This window comes from Salvelinus fontinalis, chromosome 17 (genome assembly GCF_029448725.1).
Source record: "Salvelinus fontinalis isolate EN_2023a chromosome 17, ASM2944872v1, whole genome shotgun sequence".
Classification (NCBI taxonomy): Eukaryota; Metazoa; Chordata; class Actinopteri; order Salmoniformes; family Salmonidae; genus Salvelinus; species Salvelinus fontinalis.
In genome coordinates, this window is record NC_074681.1 from 14672192 (window position 1) to 14688869 (window position 16678).

At 44.9% G+C, this 16678-nt stretch overlaps 1 protein-coding gene across 3 annotated transcripts in view; it reads right to left on the reverse strand.

Annotated features, from left to right (window-relative positions):
* The window catches only part of LOC129813757 (rho-associated protein kinase 1-like), an 85579-nt gene that overhangs the window by 15056 nt on the left and 53845 nt on the right, over window positions 1-16678 (reverse strand). For all 3 annotated transcript variants that reach the window (XR_008753192.1, XM_055866258.1, XM_055866257.1), the window contains exons 9-18: window positions 16324-16415; window positions 8457-8616; window positions 6255-6324; window positions 5931-6019; window positions 5711-5759; window positions 5422-5557; window positions 2941-3032; window positions 1814-2060; window positions 846-952; window positions 359-509 (exon numbers count right to left, since the gene is read on the reverse strand). Coding sequence is in view for 2 of the 3 variants with exons in the window: in XM_055866258.1 (XP_055722233.1) it covers window positions 359-509; window positions 846-952; window positions 1814-2060; window positions 2941-3032; window positions 5422-5557; window positions 5711-5759; window positions 5931-6019; window positions 6255-6324; window positions 8457-8616; window positions 16324-16415 (1193 nt within the window). In the remaining variant the exon portion in view is untranslated. The remainder of the gene's footprint in view (window positions 1-358; window positions 510-845; window positions 953-1813; window positions 2061-2940; window positions 3033-5421; window positions 5558-5710; window positions 5760-5930; window positions 6020-6254; window positions 6325-8456; window positions 8617-16323; window positions 16416-16678) is intronic.

Consider the following 16678-nt stretch of genomic DNA (forward strand, 5'->3'; position numbering starts at 1 on the left):
AACTCAACAATACGGGGTCGGGGCTCCCTAGCAACCGCGGGGCCCTATGCACGTGTAGTCTGCGTATAGGCAAATGTCTGGAAGACAAGTAAATGTTGCTTCAAACGGTGCTAGTCAAAAACTTGGAAGGTGGGATTGTGTCCAGCTGTTAATATGTAGGGAGGTAACGTCTGGACATGCCACATGGAGTGGAGCGGAGTCCACTCCCTGAATTCCTCCCCATCCGTCCAGTGTCCCCCTGAGTATGAATGGTGCAGGTGAGAAAGAGGGGGACACAGAAAGAGGGAGAGGCAGACAACGAGGGAGAGACAGACAGTAGTGGTGGGTAGGGCATGCTCTAACATGGGCCCAGATATACCATGCATGGCGGCTGACTTGGCCTCCTCAATGGACTCGTATTTGTCAGTGAGCTGGGCCCGCGTCACTCTGTGTTCTGTGTGCTCCTGGTCCAGACGCTGCTGCAGTGTCTTTAACTTGTAGTTCAGGTCGATCTCCAGGTTGTTCTTATCCTGTTGGTAGAAAGCGTAGAATTACATATAGAATCCCTAGAATGGAAATTGGCACTCAGGCAGCATGTGTAAAAATGACCAGTAAAACATTCATTCTGCTGATCTCTATGGTAGAGGGGCTCTTAAGACTGGGTGTAATGGGACTAAAATACCAGTTAGATATACATGTGGTTATCGCAACAAAGAAGATGTGTTGATAGAGTACATCTGTTTTGTCTTTGATACTTCCATTTGGACCACTACTCACAATAAGTGGACATCACAAAAGACAGGGTTTGTGTTAGCCTTATAAAGCACGGTATGTGAGTGACGTGGAGAGACTTAGAGGGCCCAAACCTTCTCCAGGTTGTTGCTCCTCTCCTGGGCCTGCTTGCGTTCCGTCTCCACTTTAGACAGGCTGAGCTTCAAGTTCTTATTGTCCTGTTGAAGACCCGTCATTCGCGCTACAGACACACAGAGAGAGAGAGAAACAAAGACTCACCTTCAAAACAGTGGTTTGTGCAACATGCTAAACCCATGTTGACAACACCATAATGCATAGCTTTCAGATTTGGAAAACTATATTTGTGGACTAACGAAACTGGACAATAAAGCATTATTTTTCTATTCTATATGGATGCCTGTAGACTTCGAATTCAGTCTGAATTAAGAGCAATATTATTTCAACACAATCCATCAGATATATTCATCCCCAAGACTCTTCAAAGCGCTCCTCTCCAGATAAAACATGACTGTTGGACAGATACGTCTGATGTGAGTTCTGTGGGCATTGGCAGTGCCTGGGCGCGTCTAATGTGATGAACGAGAATGGTTAGAACTAAAGCTAAGATTCCCCAGCTCTCTTAAATAGTTAAGAGGGAGAGAGTTCACTTCAGATCATTTGAAGTTAGTTGAACATGCCAAGACTGAAAAACAGTTAAGAGTGTGGAATTACTGTAAAGCAAATTAAAATGGTGTAGGCAATCATGTTCATCCCTTCTAGTTCTAACACATGCCCAAGTGAATGCAGGGTTGTGGTCAGACCGTGTATTTACTCAAACACTGAGTCATATTTACTCATAGAACAATGAGTGCAGTCTTTGGGTGTGAGCCACTGAGTGTCCCAATTCTCCACACTTTTCCTTTACTGGTGCACCTGTGCACCCCCCTACATATATATAAAAGACCATGTTTACATGAATGCTTAGCTGTACTTTTGTTGTTGTATGTATAGACCTCAGGAAGAGTAGCTGTCAGCTAATGGGGATCTGAATACAGATTAAAGCGTGGAGAATTGAAATGTAGCCAGGGACGTGTTCTGGTACCTTGTAGCTCATGGATCTCCTCTGATCCCTTACTGTAGCTCCTCCTCTCAGAGTCCAGGGTGCTCTGCAGCTGCAGCAGCTCTTTCTCCAGCTGGGCCCTCCCCCCGTCTGCCGAGCGGCTCTTCTCCTGCAGCTCGCTGGTCAGCCCCTCCAGCTGGCTCATGGACTTGGCCATCTCCGTGTGGCTCTTCCTCAGCCGCGCCGCTGTGTCTGACTCCACCCTCAGCAGGTCATTGGCCTCCTCCAGCTGTTAACCAAGGAAACAACCATTGGGAGAGCTCAGAATCAATATTACCTCGTGACACAGACGATCTGCTCAGTTGCTGCAGAATGTTTGATTCTGAAACGGTTGTTGGGGTTTTTAACCAATATGTGGGTGGATGTCTAATGTTACTATAGAATCATATCCATCCATTCACTTCCAGTAATAGTTAATAGGCAAATACTTCCATCTATTCCAGTCTGATATGAGGCACTGATTCCTCTGTCCTTCACTTCCTCATATGAAAATAAATTAGACTTCAATTTGCTGACAAACATCAATGCATGTAAAGTCAAAGCCATAGGGTCAGACAGGGTCAGATATTGCTCATCCTTCTCATGGTTAAGGTTAAAATTTAGGATGGAGTAATCTGTTCCTAGATCTGTGGTGATAACCTGGCCTTCTCTCTCCTTGAACTGTCTCACACATCCAAATACATTCCTCAAAACAAAAAACCCTTCACCGCAAGGTTCATACCCTTGACCCACATTCTGACCCTCAAACAAGATCTCAAAGCTAGAATGACACCCTAAGCTGTGTGGATGGCAATTTAAGAGAGCAGTGTGTGTGTGTGTGTGTGTGTGTGTGTGTGTGTGTGTGTGTGTGTATGTGTGTATACACACACGTTTTCCTACCTTATCAGGACCACAATGTCAAGAAAACATTTTAAAACACTATTTTAGGCTTACGGGTTAGGTTTAAGGTTTAAGTTTAGTATTAATGTTTAGGGTAAGGGATTAGGTTTAGGGTAAAGGATTAGGTTTAGGGTTAGGATTCTGAATGGGAAAATATTTTCTCTCCAAAGAGTCCAGAGAATTTACCAAAACAAAGCTGTGTCCGTGTGAGTGTAAGAGAAATAACGTACCTGCTTCTGCAGTTGTAGGATCTTGTCATTTGAGGCCTGAGAGTTTTGGCTGATTTTCCTCATGACCTCAAGCTGCTCTTTCAGAGTGGACACTGAGAAAAAACAGAAAGTACGGATGAGAGTTAAATGAAATATCAAGTCATCTTTATCACACATCTCCCTTTCAAAACATGACACTAAACAAACTGTATCCAGAAACATGTTTTTTTTGAGCATAGGAGTTGCTCATGTGTTGCATTTAAAGTGCTGTTTACGTGCATGTTGTTATCCGATCTGCTAGTTTAACTTCTTATGGCTGCAGGGGCAGTATTGAGTAGCTTGGATGAAAGGTGCCCAGAGTAAACAGCCTGCTCCTCATTCCCAGTTACTAATATATGCATATTATTATTGGATAGAAAACACTCTGAAGTTTCTAAAACTGTTTGAATTATGTCTGTGAGTATAACAGAACTCATATGGCAGGCAAAAACCCGAGAAAAAATCCAAACAGGAAGTGGAAATTCTGAGGTTGGTCGATGTTAAACTCATCGCCTATTCAATTCCCTGTAATATATGGATCTGTTTGCACTTCCTACGCCTTCCACTAGATGTCAAGTTGGTAGAACGTTGAATGAAGTTTATACTGGGGCCGGATGAGAGGGGAATGAGTCACTGGTCTGGCAGATTGCCAGTTCCTGGTCACGCGCATTCCTCATGATATCGCCTTGCGTTCCATAACTTCTACAGACAGAAGGAATGCTCCGGTTGGAATGTTATTGGATATATATGATAACAACATCCTGAAGATTGATTATCTACTTAGTTTGACCAGTTTATTCGACTTGTAATATAACTTTTTGAAGTTTTTGTCCGACGTTTGCCTGCATCTGCGCGAGCGTTTGGACACGTGTACTACACATGCATGCAAAAGTAGCTACTTGGACATGAGTAATGGACATTATCGAACAAAACAACAATTTATTGTGGAACTAGGATTCCTGGGAGTGCATTCTGATAAAGATCATCAAAGGGAACATTTATCACGTATTTTTCTGGTTTCTGTTGACCCCAACATGGCGGCTAATTTGGCTATTGTTCTGAGCTCCGTCTCAGATTATTGCATGGTTTGCTTTTTCCGTAAAGTTTTTTTTATTTTTTATAAATCTGACACAGCGGTTGCATTAAGGAGAGGTATATCTATAATTCCATGTGTATAACTTGTATTATCATCTACATTTATGATGAGTATTTCTGTTGAAACGATGTGGCTATGTAAAATCACTTGATGTTTTTGGAACTAGTGAATGTAACGCGCCAATGTAAACTCAGATTTTTTTATATAAATATGAACTTTATCAAACAAAACATACATGTATTGTGTAACATGAAGTCCTATGAGTGTCATCTGATGATCATCAAAGGTTAGTGATTAATTTTCTCTCTATTTCTGCTTTTTGTGACTGCTATATTTAGCTGGAAAAATGGCTGTGCTTATTGTGGTTTGGTGGTGATCAACATAATCGTTTGTAGTGCTTTCGCTGAAAAGCATATTTGAAATCGGACACGTCGGTGGGATTAACAAGATTACCTTTAAAATAGTATAAGACACATGTATGTCTGAGGAATTTTAATTATGAGATTTCTGGTTTTTGAATTTGGCGCCCTGCACTTCCACTGGCTGTTGTCATATCATCCCGTTACCGGGATTGCAGCCATAAGAATTAAGGGAGTTAATGCGTGTGAATCCACTTAGTTCACAGCGATCCTCTGGTCCCAGTTAATGGGAGGGTCTCAGAGGGTGAGTGTCTGGGTTAAGACTGCTAGTTAGCACTGCAGGGGGAGTCAGAATGGCAGACAACTAGAATAGCAGGTCAAGCTGCTCCAGTATCGGTCAGTGTGAGCACTAATAATCCAGTTGGGAAAACATCTGTTATGGCTAGATTCAATATCATCTGGGCCCGTTTTCATAAAGCATTTCAGAGTAGGAGTGCAGACATAGGATCAATGTTCCCTTCTAGATCATAGTAACACAACATGGGCAGGGAGGACCTGATCCTAGATCAGTAATCCTACTCCGAGTGAGATGCTTTATGAATACAGGGAGGAAAGATGCTACTGCAGTAGTACTAGATCTCATTATAGATTATACTGTAGTAGCACCTACCCTGTACAAATCCTGTCACTGAGTGTACAAAACATTAGGAACACCTGCTCTTTTCATGACAGACTGACTAGTTGGATCCAGGTGAAAGCTATGAGCCCTTATTGAGGTCACCTGTTAAATCCACTTAAAATCAGTGTAGATGAATGGGAGGAGACAGGTTAAAGAAGGATTTTTAAGTCTTGGGACAACAGACATGGATTGTGTATGGGTGCCTTTCCGAGGGTGATTGTGCAAGTGTTATTATCAGTGTTATAAACACGTGTGTAGACAGAGGTTTGGACTAAAACAGTGGGAGATGTGAGAATAAATTAAGGAGGATTAAAAAAAACTATCCTTACCCTCGTTCTCCATGTTGCGTCTCTTCTCGGCCTCCTGGTCAACCTTTCTTTGGTACTCTGTGGCTCGGTGCTGGATCATCATCTTGTCTTTCTCCAGGAGGGACATACTGGCCTCCACACCCTTCCTCACGTTGGCCTGGGAGGAGGGGAGGATGGCAAAGGAGTTCATACTCAATGTACAGAGCAATTAGGCCCTAAATCATGTCTTGCTGCACTTTTGTAGACTACCGTAGATCGTGATTATGCACTTGCCCTGGTATACGTTTCAGAATAGTAGATATTCACTCACTTCCTCGTCAAGCTCTTTCATGATCTTGTCGAGTTTTGTGTTTGTCGTCCTAAAGGACAACAATGATTAGCACTTTTTGCTTTGCTTGATCTTTTAAAATGGGAAAACGGATGCATTGTTCATTAAAATACACTTGTTTGTATTCAAAAACAGAATGTATTTTTTTGCTTGAAATCTGACTTGGTTAAATTAAGTTGATTGACAGGTGATCAATTACTACCTGCACTTTTGCTCCATCTCATCCTTTAGCTGCATCTCACTGTGTAGGTGCTCCTCCAGCTGGTAGATCCTCTTCTGCAGGTTCTCCAGCTGAACACAGACAACGTGTAAGACAACACTACAAACAGACTGTAGAATACATTACGCTTTGCAATAAAATAAACTCGTAATCAGTTTGGCATTGCAGAGTAAAATGTTCAAGTACAATAAACCGATACTAGTGTACATTATGTAACAAAAAAAACTTGCCAGAGAATTTAGCATTGCAGAAAGTAGCTAGTCCAGATGCAACAGTGTTGATTTCATCTCTATAAGTAGTACTCACATGGCTCTTGTCCTCCTTGGTGGAGCTGCTGCGCTTGTCAACACTCTTGGTGCTGGTGCTCCGGGAGAACCTGGGGGATAGACCACAACAACATGATCAACATTTTGTGTTACAAAGTAGGATTAAAAACGATTTGTCATTTTCTTGTCAACGATCTACACAAAATACTTTGTCACAGTGGAAGAAATGTTTAACATTAGTAAAAAAAAAAAAAAAAAATGAAAAATAATATATCTTGATTCAATGTATGTTAGAATCAACTTTGCCAGAGATAACTGCTGTGAGTCTTTCTGGGTAAGTCTCTAAGAGCTTCGCAAACCTGGATTGTACAATATTTGCACATTCTTAGAAAATATTCTACAAGCTCTCAAGTTGGCGGTTGATAATTGCTAGACAACCATTTTCAAGTCTTGCTATAGTTTCAAGACGATTTAAGTCAAAACTGTAACTAGGCCACTCAGGAACAATCAATAACATCTTGGTAAGCAACTTCTATAGATTTTGCCTTGTGTTTTAGGTTATTGTCCTGCTGAAAGGGGAACGTTTCCCAGTGTGTTGGAAAGCAGAATGAACCAGGTTTTCCAGCAGGATTTTGCCTGTGCTTAGCTCTATTCAGTTTATTATTTATCCTAATAAACTCCCTAGTCCTTGCCGATGACAAGCATACCCATAACATTATGCGCCACCATGCTTGAAAATATGAAGAGTAGTACTCAGTGATGTGTTGGATTTTCCCCAAACATAACTTTGTCCTGAATACAAACTTTTACAAACTTTTTTACTTTGCCACATTTTGCAGTTTTACTTTAGTGCCTTATCGTAAACAGGAGGCATGTTTTGGAATATTTTTATTCTGTACAGGCTTCCTTCTCACTCTGTCATTTAGTATTGTGGAGTAACTACAACGCTGTTGATCCATCCTCAGTTCACTATCACAGCCATTAAACTCATGGTGAAATCTCGGAACGGTTTCCTTCCTCTCCGGTAACTGAGTTAGGAGGACTATCTTTGTAGTGACTGGGTGTATTGATACACCATCCAGAGTGTAATTAATAACGTTACCATGCTCAAAGGGAGATTAATGTCTGCTTTTTTTAGGTGCCCCTCTTTGCAAGGCATTGGAAAACCTCCCTGGTCTTTGTGGTTGAATCTATGTTTGAAATTCACTGCTCGACTGAGGGACCTTATAGATGTGTGTGTATGTGTGGGATACAGATGAGGTAGTCATTCAAAAATCATGTTACACACTATTATTACACACAGAGTAAGTCCTGAACTTATTTAGGGTTGCCATAACAAAGGGGTTGAAAACTTATTGATTTCAGCATTTCATTTTTAATAAATTTGTAAAAATGTCTAAAAACATAATTCCTCTTTGACATTATGGGGTATTGTTGGTAGGCCATTGACACAATGTCAATTTAATCCCTTTTAAATTCAGGCTGTAAGAACAAAATGTGGAAAAAGTCAAGGGGTGTGAATACTTTCTGAAGGCACTATAGTGACAACACTAAGACCACACTTCCCTGACCCACTGATGACCTGACCAAACCGTGAACACATCCCACTGGGTGAAACACCTTGTGGTTGTTATCTAGGTCAGATTACTCTCCAGTATGAGACATTCATATGTGCATGTCTAACAAGCTCTGGGTGTAATTAGCTATGTTGCTATAAAAGTTGCATTAGATTTATGAGGCGGTATAAAACAACGGCAGTACTGACCGTTCTGATGGCTCTAGCAGGTTAAGCTAGAAAGTGTCAACTAGTAGTTGACAGAATAACAGATGATTGCGCCAGCTGGTGCGCCCTGACTATTTTGACTGTGGTAAGTCAGGCCTGACTATAGTATGTTGACCATGGTTAGGGCCTTGAGTTTCTCCTGAGCTGACCAGGAAGAGCCTAGGTGATGACTGTAATTGGTATTTGAATGATGAGTGTTCTTGTGAAGCCTGACAGTGTTGACTGTAGTTGGTGACGCCAGGCTAAGTGGACAGTTCCAACACATACTCTGAACACCGTTTTCCCGAAACAGATTAAGCCTAGTCCTGGACTAAAATGCAGTTCATGGAAAATCTCCAGGAAACATGGTTCAAGAGCCTTACTGGCGACTGCTGTAGTAGTTGAAGGCTGGCTATGCTAACAGACATACTACTGGTGACTGCTGTAGTAGTTGAAGCCTGGCTATGCTAACATACTTACTGGTGACTGCTATAGTAGGTGAACCCCACAAAGGGCAGCTGGTTGCCCACAAAGGCCTTCGGTATGGGGAAGGTCTCCTCGTCTCCCCGGTCCTCCTCAATTTCGTCAAAGTTACTGGTGTCGATGTCACTGCTCAGCTCAGGCACTACCGGGGCCGCCGCTGGAAATACAGATAGACAGGAGGTGGAGGAGAGAAGAGAACAGAATCATGACTCACTGAAAGTGGGGAGCTATTTTCATAGTTTTGATGATTTGGTGCAGAGGCACATTGAGTTGAGAACTTGATATCATGTTTTGGGGGAAATGCCAGTCAAACTGAGGCGTGTTCTGCACTTTGAAACTTACAAAGTGCAAAATATAGATTCCAGTACAAGGTGATGAGAGTTAAAAGTGTAAGCAACACAGTCTCAGGGGAGGTGGGATATGCAAGAAACACACTTCCATTCCACACTTGGGTGTAACAAGACAAATATAAGCACCCCCCAAATTATTATTACTCTACATCAGTCCCATATCAAATCAAAATTGTATTTATCACATGTACCGAATACAACAGGTGTAGACTTAAGTGAAATGCTGGATTACGAACTTTCCCAACAATGCAAAGTTAAAAAAAAAAACAAATAAAATGGTAACTAACACAAGAGGAAAAACATGAAACACAAGAATGGAGCTATATACAGGGAGTACCTGATCAATGTGTTGAGGTATATACAGGGAGTAACAGATAAAATAATTTTACAAATCAAATGTTGTATGTAACCTTTATTTAACCAGGAAGGGCTCATTGATATTTAAAATCTCTTTTTCAAGAGCGTCCTGGCCAAGATAGGCAGCACCAAGTTATTACAAAAATTACAGACAAACATGAAAAACTACAAGTAATCTAGTAATAATGAGATAAGAGTAAAATAAACAGAATATTTATTTATTTAATGAGGCAAGTCAGTTACGAACCAATTCTTATTTACAATGATGGCCTACAGGGGAACAGTGGGTTAACTGACTTGTTCGGGAGCAGAATGCCAAATTTGTACCTTGTCAGGTCGGGGATTCGATCCAGCAACCTTTCGGTTACTGGCCAAACGCTCTAACCACAAGGCTACCTGCCGCCCCAAAGTAGCAACAGCAAATGATGAGTATAGAAGTGTGTGTCTGAGAGAGTGCATGTGTGTTTGTTGGCGTTGTAGTATACATGTTTGTGTGTGCGCATGTAGTGTTTGAATGTGTGAGGGGATTTGTGTAGTGTGAGTGTAGTGTAGTGTAGTGTGAATGAGTGTAGTGTAGTGTAGTGTGAGTGAAGTGAAGTGTAGTGTGACTGAAGTGAAGTGTAGTGTGAGTGAAGTGTAGTGTAGTGTGAGTGAAGTGTAGTGTAGTGTGAGTGAAGTGTAGTGTGAGTGAAGTGTTGTGTAGTGTGAGTGAAGCGTAGTGTAGTGTGAGTGTAGTGTAGTGTAGTGTAGTGTGAGTGAGTGAAGTGTGTGTAGTGTGAGTGAAGTGTGTGTAGTGTGAGTGAAGTGTGAGTGAAGAGTAGTGTAGTGTGAGTGAAGAGTAGTGTAGTGTGAGTGAAGAGTAGTGTAGTGTGAGTGAGTGAAGTGTAGTGTGAGTGAGTTAAGTGAAGTGTGAGTGAGTGTAGTGTGAGTGAGTGTAGTGTAGTGTGAGTGAAGTGTAGTGTAGTGAAGTGTAGTGTAGTGAAGTGTGAGTGAAGTGTAGTGTAGTGTGAGTGAAGTGAAGTGTAGTGTGAGTGTAGTGTAGTGTGAGTGTAGTGTGAGTGTAGTGTAGTGTGAGTGTAGTGTGAGTGAAGAGTAGTGTAGTGTGAGTGAAGAGTAGTGTAGTGTGAGTGAAGAGTAGTGTGAGTGAGTGAAGTGTAGTGTGAGTGAGTTAAGTGAAGTGTGAGTGAGTGTAGTGTGAGTGAGTGAAGTGTAGTGTGAGTGTAGTGTAGTGTGAGTGAAGTGTAGTGTGAGTGAAGTGTAGTGTGAGTGAAGTGTAGTGTGAGTGTAGTGTAGTGTAGTGAGTGAATGAAGTGTAGTGTAGTGTGAGTGAAGTGTAGTGTAGTGTGAGTGAAGTGTAGTGTAGTGTGAGTGAAGTGTAGTGTAGTGTGAGTGAAGTGTAGTGTAGTGTGAGTGAAGTGTAGTGTGAGAGTGTAGTGTGAGAGAGAGTGTAGTGTAGTGTGAGTGAAGTGTAGTGTGAGTGAAGTGTAGTATAGTGTGAGTGAAGTGTAGTATAGTGTGAGTGAAGTGTAGTATAGTGTGAGTGAAGTGTAGTGTAGTGTGAGTGTAGTGGGAGAGTGAAGTGTAGTGTGAGAGTGAAGTGTAGTGTGAGAGTGAAGTGTAGTGTGAGAGTGAAGTGTAGTGTGAGAGTGAAGTGTAGTGTGAGAGTGAAGTGTAGTGTGAGTGAAGTGTAGTGTGAGTGAAGTGTAGTGTGAGTGAAGTGTAGTGTGAGTGAAGTGTAGTGAGAGAGAGTGTAGTGTGAGAGAGAGTGTAGTGTGAGAGAGAGTGTAGTGCCGTGTGAGTGAAGTGCCGTGTGAGTGAAGTGCCGTGTGAGTGAAGTGCCGTGTGAGTGAAGTGCCGTGTGAGTGAAGTGCCGTGTGAGTGAAGTGCCGTGTGAGTGAAGTGCCGTGTGAGTGAAGTGCCGTGTGAGTGCCGTGTGAGTGCCGTGTGAGTGCCGTGTGAGTGCAGCGAGTGCGCGCAGCGCGGGCGAGTACATGCAGAGTGAGTGAGTAGGTGTACGTGCAGTGCGAGTGAGTGAGTAAGTAGGTGTACGTGCAGTGCGAGTGAGTGAGTGAGTAGGTGTACGTGCAGTGCGAGTGAGTGAGTGAGTAGGTGTACGTGCAGTGCGAGTGAGTGAGTGAGTAGGTGTACGTGCAGTGCGAGTGAGTGAGTGAGTAGGTGTACGTGCAGTGCGAGTGAGTGAGTGAGTAGGTGTACGTGCAGTGCGAGTGAGTGAGTGAGTAGGTGTACGTGCAGTGCGAGTGAGTGAGTGAGTAGGTGTACGTGCAGTGCGAGTGAGTGAGTGAGTAGGTGTACGTGCAGTGCGAGTGAGTGAGTGAGTAGGTGTACGTGCAGTGCGAGTGAGTGAGTGAGTAGGTGTACGTGCAGTGCGAGTGAGTGAGTGAGTAGGTGTACGTGCAGTGCGAGTGAGTAGGTGTACGTGCAGTGCGAGTGAGTAGGTGCACGTGCAGTGCGAGTGAGTAAGTGCACGTGCAGTGCGAGTGAGTAAGTGCACGTGCAGTGCGAGTGAGTAAGTGCACGTGCAGTGCGAGTGAGTAAGTGCACGTGCAGTGCGAGTGAGTAAGTGTACGTGCAGTGCGAGTGAGTAAGTGTACGTGCAGTGCGAGTGAGTAAGTGTACGTGCAGTGCGAGTGAGTAAGTGTACGTGCAGTGCGAGTGAGTAAGTGTACGTGCAGTGCGAGTGAGTAAGTGTACGTGCAGTGCGAGTGAGTAAGTGTACGTGCAGTGCGAGTGAGTAAGTGTACGTGCAGTGCGAGTGAGTAAGTGTACGTGCAGTGCGAGTGAGTAAGTGTACGTGCAGTGCGAGTGAGTAAGTGTACGTGCAGTGCGAGTGAGTAAGTGTACGTGCAGTGCGAGTGAGTAAGTGTACGTGCAGTGCGAGTGAGTAAGTGTACGTGCAGTGCGAGTGAGTAAGTGTACGTGCAGTGCGAGTGAGTAAGTGTACGTGCAGTGCGAGTGAGTAAGTGTACGTGCAGTGCGAGTGAGTAAGTGTACGTGCAGTGCGAGTGAGTAAGTGTACGTGCAGTGCGAGTGAGTAAGTGTACGTGCAGTGCGAGTGAGTAAGTGTACGTGCAGTGCGAGTGAGTAAGTGTACGTGCAGTGCGAGTGAGTAAGTGTACGTGCAGTGCGAGTGAGTAAGTGTACGTGCAGTGCGAGTGAGTAAGTGTACGTGCAGTGCGAGTGAGTAAGTGTACGTGCAGTGCGAGTGAGTAAGTGTACGTGCAGTGCGAGTGAGTAAGTGTACGTGCAGTGTGAGTGAGTAAGTGTAGTGTGAGTGAGTGTGTAGTGTGAGTGTAGTGTGAGTGAGAGAATAAGTGTAGTGTGAGTGAGAGAATAAGTGTAGTGTGAGTGAGAGAATAAGTGTAGTGTGAGTGAGAGAATAAGTGTAGTGTGAGTGAGAGAATAAGTGTAGTGTGAGTGAGAGAATAAGTGTAGTGTGAGTGAGTAGTGAGAAAGTGTAGTGTAGTGTGAGTGAGTAGTGAGAAAGTGTAGTGTAGTGTGAGTGAGTGAGTGAGTAAGTGTAGTGTGAGTGAGTGTGTAGTGTGAGTGTAGTGTGAGTGAATAAGTGTACGTGCAGTATGAGTAAGTGCAGTGTGAGTAAGTGCAGTGTGAGTAAGTGTAGTGTGAGAGAGAGTGCCGTGTGAGTGCAGCGAGTGCGCGCAGCGCGGGCGAGTACATGCAGAGTGAGTGAGTAGGTGTACGTGCAGTGCGAGTGAGTGAGTAGGTGTACGTGCAGTGCGAGTGAGTGAGTAAGTAGGTGTACGTGCAGTGCGAGTGAGTGAGTAAGTAGGTGTACGTGCAGTGCGAGTGAGTGAGTAAGTAGGTGTACGTGCAGTGCGAGTGAGTGAGTAAGTAGGTGTACGTGCAGTGCGAGTGAGTGAGTAAGTAGGTGTACGTGCAGTGCGAGTGAGTGAGTAAGTAGGTGTACGTGCAGTGCGAGTGAGTGAGTAAGTAGGTGTACGTGCAGTGCGAGTGAGTGAGTGAGTAGGTGTACGTGCAGTGCGAGTGAGTGAGTGAGTAGGTGTACGTGCAGTGCGAGTGAGTGAGTGAGTAGGTGTACGTGCAGTGCGGGTGAGTGAGTGAGTAGGTGTACGTGCAGTGCGGGTGAGTGAGTGAGTAGGTGTACGTGCAGTGCGAGTGAGTAGGTGTACGTGCAGTGCGAGTGAGTGAGTAGGTGTACGTGCAGTGCGAGTGAGTGAGTAGGTGTACGTGCAGTGCGAGTGAGTGAGTAGGTGTACGTGCAGTGCGAGTGAGTAGGTGTACGTGCAGTGCGAGTGAGTAGGTGTACGTGCAGTGCGAGTGAGTGAGTAGGTGTACGTGCAGTGCGAGTGAGTGAGTGAGTAGGTGTACGTGCAGTGCGAGTGAGTGAGTGAGTAGGTGTACGTGCCGTGCGAGTGAGTGAGTAGGTGTACGTGCCGTGCGAGTGAGTGAGTAGGTGTACGTGCCGTGCGAGTGAGTGAGTAGGTGTACGTGCAGTGCGAGTGAGTGAGTAGGTGTACGTGCAGTGCGAGTGAGTGAGTAGGTGTACGTGCAGTGCGGGTGAGTGAGTGAGTAGGTGTACGTGCAGTGCGGGTGAGTGAGTGAGTAGGTGTACGTGCAGTGCGGGTGAGTGAGTGAGTAGGTGTACGTGCAGTGCGGGTGAGTGAGTAGGTGTACGTGCAGTGCGGGTGAGTGAGTGAGTAGGTGTTCGTGCAGTGCGAGTGAGTGAGTAGGTGTACTTGCAGTGCGAGTGAGTGAGTAGTTGTACTTGCCGTGCGAGTGAGTGAGTAGGTGTACGTGCCGTGCGAGTGAGTGAGTGAGTAGGTGTACGTGCCGTGCGAGTGAGTGAGTAGGTGTACGTGCCGTGCGAGTGAGTGAGTAGGTGTACGTGCCGTGCGAGTGAGTGAGTAGGTGTACGTGCCGTGCGAGTGAGTGAGTAGGTGTACGTGCCGTGCGAGTGAGTGAGTAGGTGTACGTGCCGTGCGAGTGAGTGAGTAGGTGTACGTGCAGTGCGAGTGAGTGAGTAGGTGTACGTGCAGTGCGAGTGAGTGAGTAGGTGTACGTGCAGTGCGAGTGAGTGAGTAGGTGTACGTGCAGTGCGAGTGAGTGAGTAGGTGTACGTGCAGTGCGAGTGAGTGAGTAGGTGTACGTGCAGTGCGAGTGAGTGAGTAGGTGTACGTGCAGTGCGAGTGAGTGAGTAGGTGTACGTGCAGTGCGAGTGAGTGAGTAGGTGTACGTGCAGTGCGAGTGAGTGAGTAGGTGTACGTGCAGTGCGAGTGAGTGAGTAGGTGTACGTGCAGTGCGAGTGAGTGAATAGGTGTACGTGCAGTGCGAGTGAGTGAGTAGGTGTACGTGCAGTGTGAGTGAGTGAGTAAGTGTACGTGCAGTGTGAGTGAGTGACTGAGTAAGTGTAGTGTGAGTGAGTAAGTGTGGTAGTGTGAGTGAGTGAGTGAGTGTGAGTGAGTGAGTGAGTGAGTAAGTGTAGTGTAAGTGTAGTGTAAGTGTAGTGTAAGTGTAGTGTAAGTGTAGTGTAAGTGTAGTGTAAGTGTAGTATGAGTGTAGTGTGAGTGTAGTGTGAGTGTAGTCTGTGTAAGTGTAGTGTGTACATAATGTCTAGTGAGTATGCGTAGGGTCAGTGCATGAGTCAGTGCAGATAGTTTGGGTACCATTAATTAACTAGCAGCTGTCTTAGAGCCGATACTTTGTTACAGTGAATGGCTTGGGTGGCTGGAATCTTAGGCAATTTTTCAGGCCTTCCTCTGACTACGCCTGATATAGAGGTCCTGGATGGCATAGAGCTCGGCCCCAGTGAGGTACTGGGCTCTACGCACCCCCCTTTGTAGCGCTTTGAGGTCAAGGCCGGTACAATTGCTATACCAAGCGGTGATCCAGCCAATCAAGATGCTCTCGATGGTGCAGTTGTATAACTTTTTGAGGATCTGACGGCCCATGCCAAATCTTTTCAGCCTCCTGAAGGGGAAAGGCGCTGCCTTGCAGTCTTCAAGACTGTTCAGGTGTGTGTGGACCATGTGGACAAACAACCTCTCCCTCAATGTGAGCAAGACAAAGGCTCCTTAATAGCTTCTACCCCCAAGCCATAAGACTGTTGAACAATTAATCAAATGGCCACCGGACTATTTATATTGATCCCCCCCATTTGTTTTGTACACTGCTGCTACTCGCTGTTTATTATCTATGCATAGTCACTTCACCCCTACCTACATGTACAAATTACCTCTAACCTGTACCGGTACCCCGTGTATATAGCCCCCTCCTTCTCCTATAGTCCTGGCACCACACTAACTCATCTCTGCTTATGGCAAAGTTCTGCTGTCAAATATGTCAGTCTTTCTCTCCCCTCTTAAACTGTCTCTTGTCAATCTAGACTACTTAGATATAAAATGCATCAACTATAAACACAAAGCATTCAGTCCGACAGTTGATATAGTGAGTTGACAGTAGATATTCAAGGGCTTTTTATGCCTCAGGAACGGCATCCTATTCCCTATGAGGTGTACTACTTTGCACCTTTTCACTATGAAGTGTAGGGAATAGGGTTCCATTCCAAGGTCTCCCAGCTAATCAGCTAGGGGAGTATCTAAAGGAGCAGCTAGGACAGCCGGTGCTGGTGGCATGGCAGGGCAGGCCAGAGCAGGGCTAGGGGTGGTGTGGCCAGGCCAAAGTGATGACTGCAGCCCTTCAGCGTATTTAATATAAACCCAGTAAAGAGCTGCTATAGGCAGTGGATTTACATTTTGCCCCCGCCTCTACTCTCTCCGCTGCAACCGGAGACCTCATCAACACTCACGCCAAGGTGCTGTTCAGTAGGGTACACCGCAGCAAAAAGCTTTGCAACTACTGGACATGACCCAGGACTGCTTTCCTCCCGTTCTCACCCTCAGAATAAACCATCCAGGTTCAAATTGGTTTCAAACTGATAACACCACTAAAAGTGGAATCGTTGCAATCACTCAGTGCGTGGCCATGGGTTACTGAATGGATCTTATTCTGGAATTTCCTGAGACGGTCCGCAGTAGGTCAATGGGAAAACATGTATTATCACTAAAAGCAGTCTGCCAACAGAGGAGTGCAGGGGGCTGGGGTGTTGCAAACACATAGGAATCATGAAAGCCCTGCTGGTTGACCTGAACACAACTCACTCTCTCGGATGTTCTCCCATGTCCACTGGTCATTCTTGAAGAAAGGATGCCTCTTGATCTCATCCACCCCGTTACGGCCCAGTCGCACCTCCCTAGTAACAGGGAATCAGAACAAGGTACCGCTAAGTCATTCTGCAATCCACTGATAATGTCCATTGTTATACAGAGTCTATGGCTTTGAAACTAACTCTGAACACAACGTAGTGAAAGCTTTAGACGTGATTGATCCCTCTTGAGAAGAACACAGCTTGATGTTTGACTGATTACAGAGTCTAATCAAGTCAATGAGTTCATGACACTAGTCCCTTTCCATAGACTTGTCAACTAGGGAAATCATAGGAAAAACATGAATGAT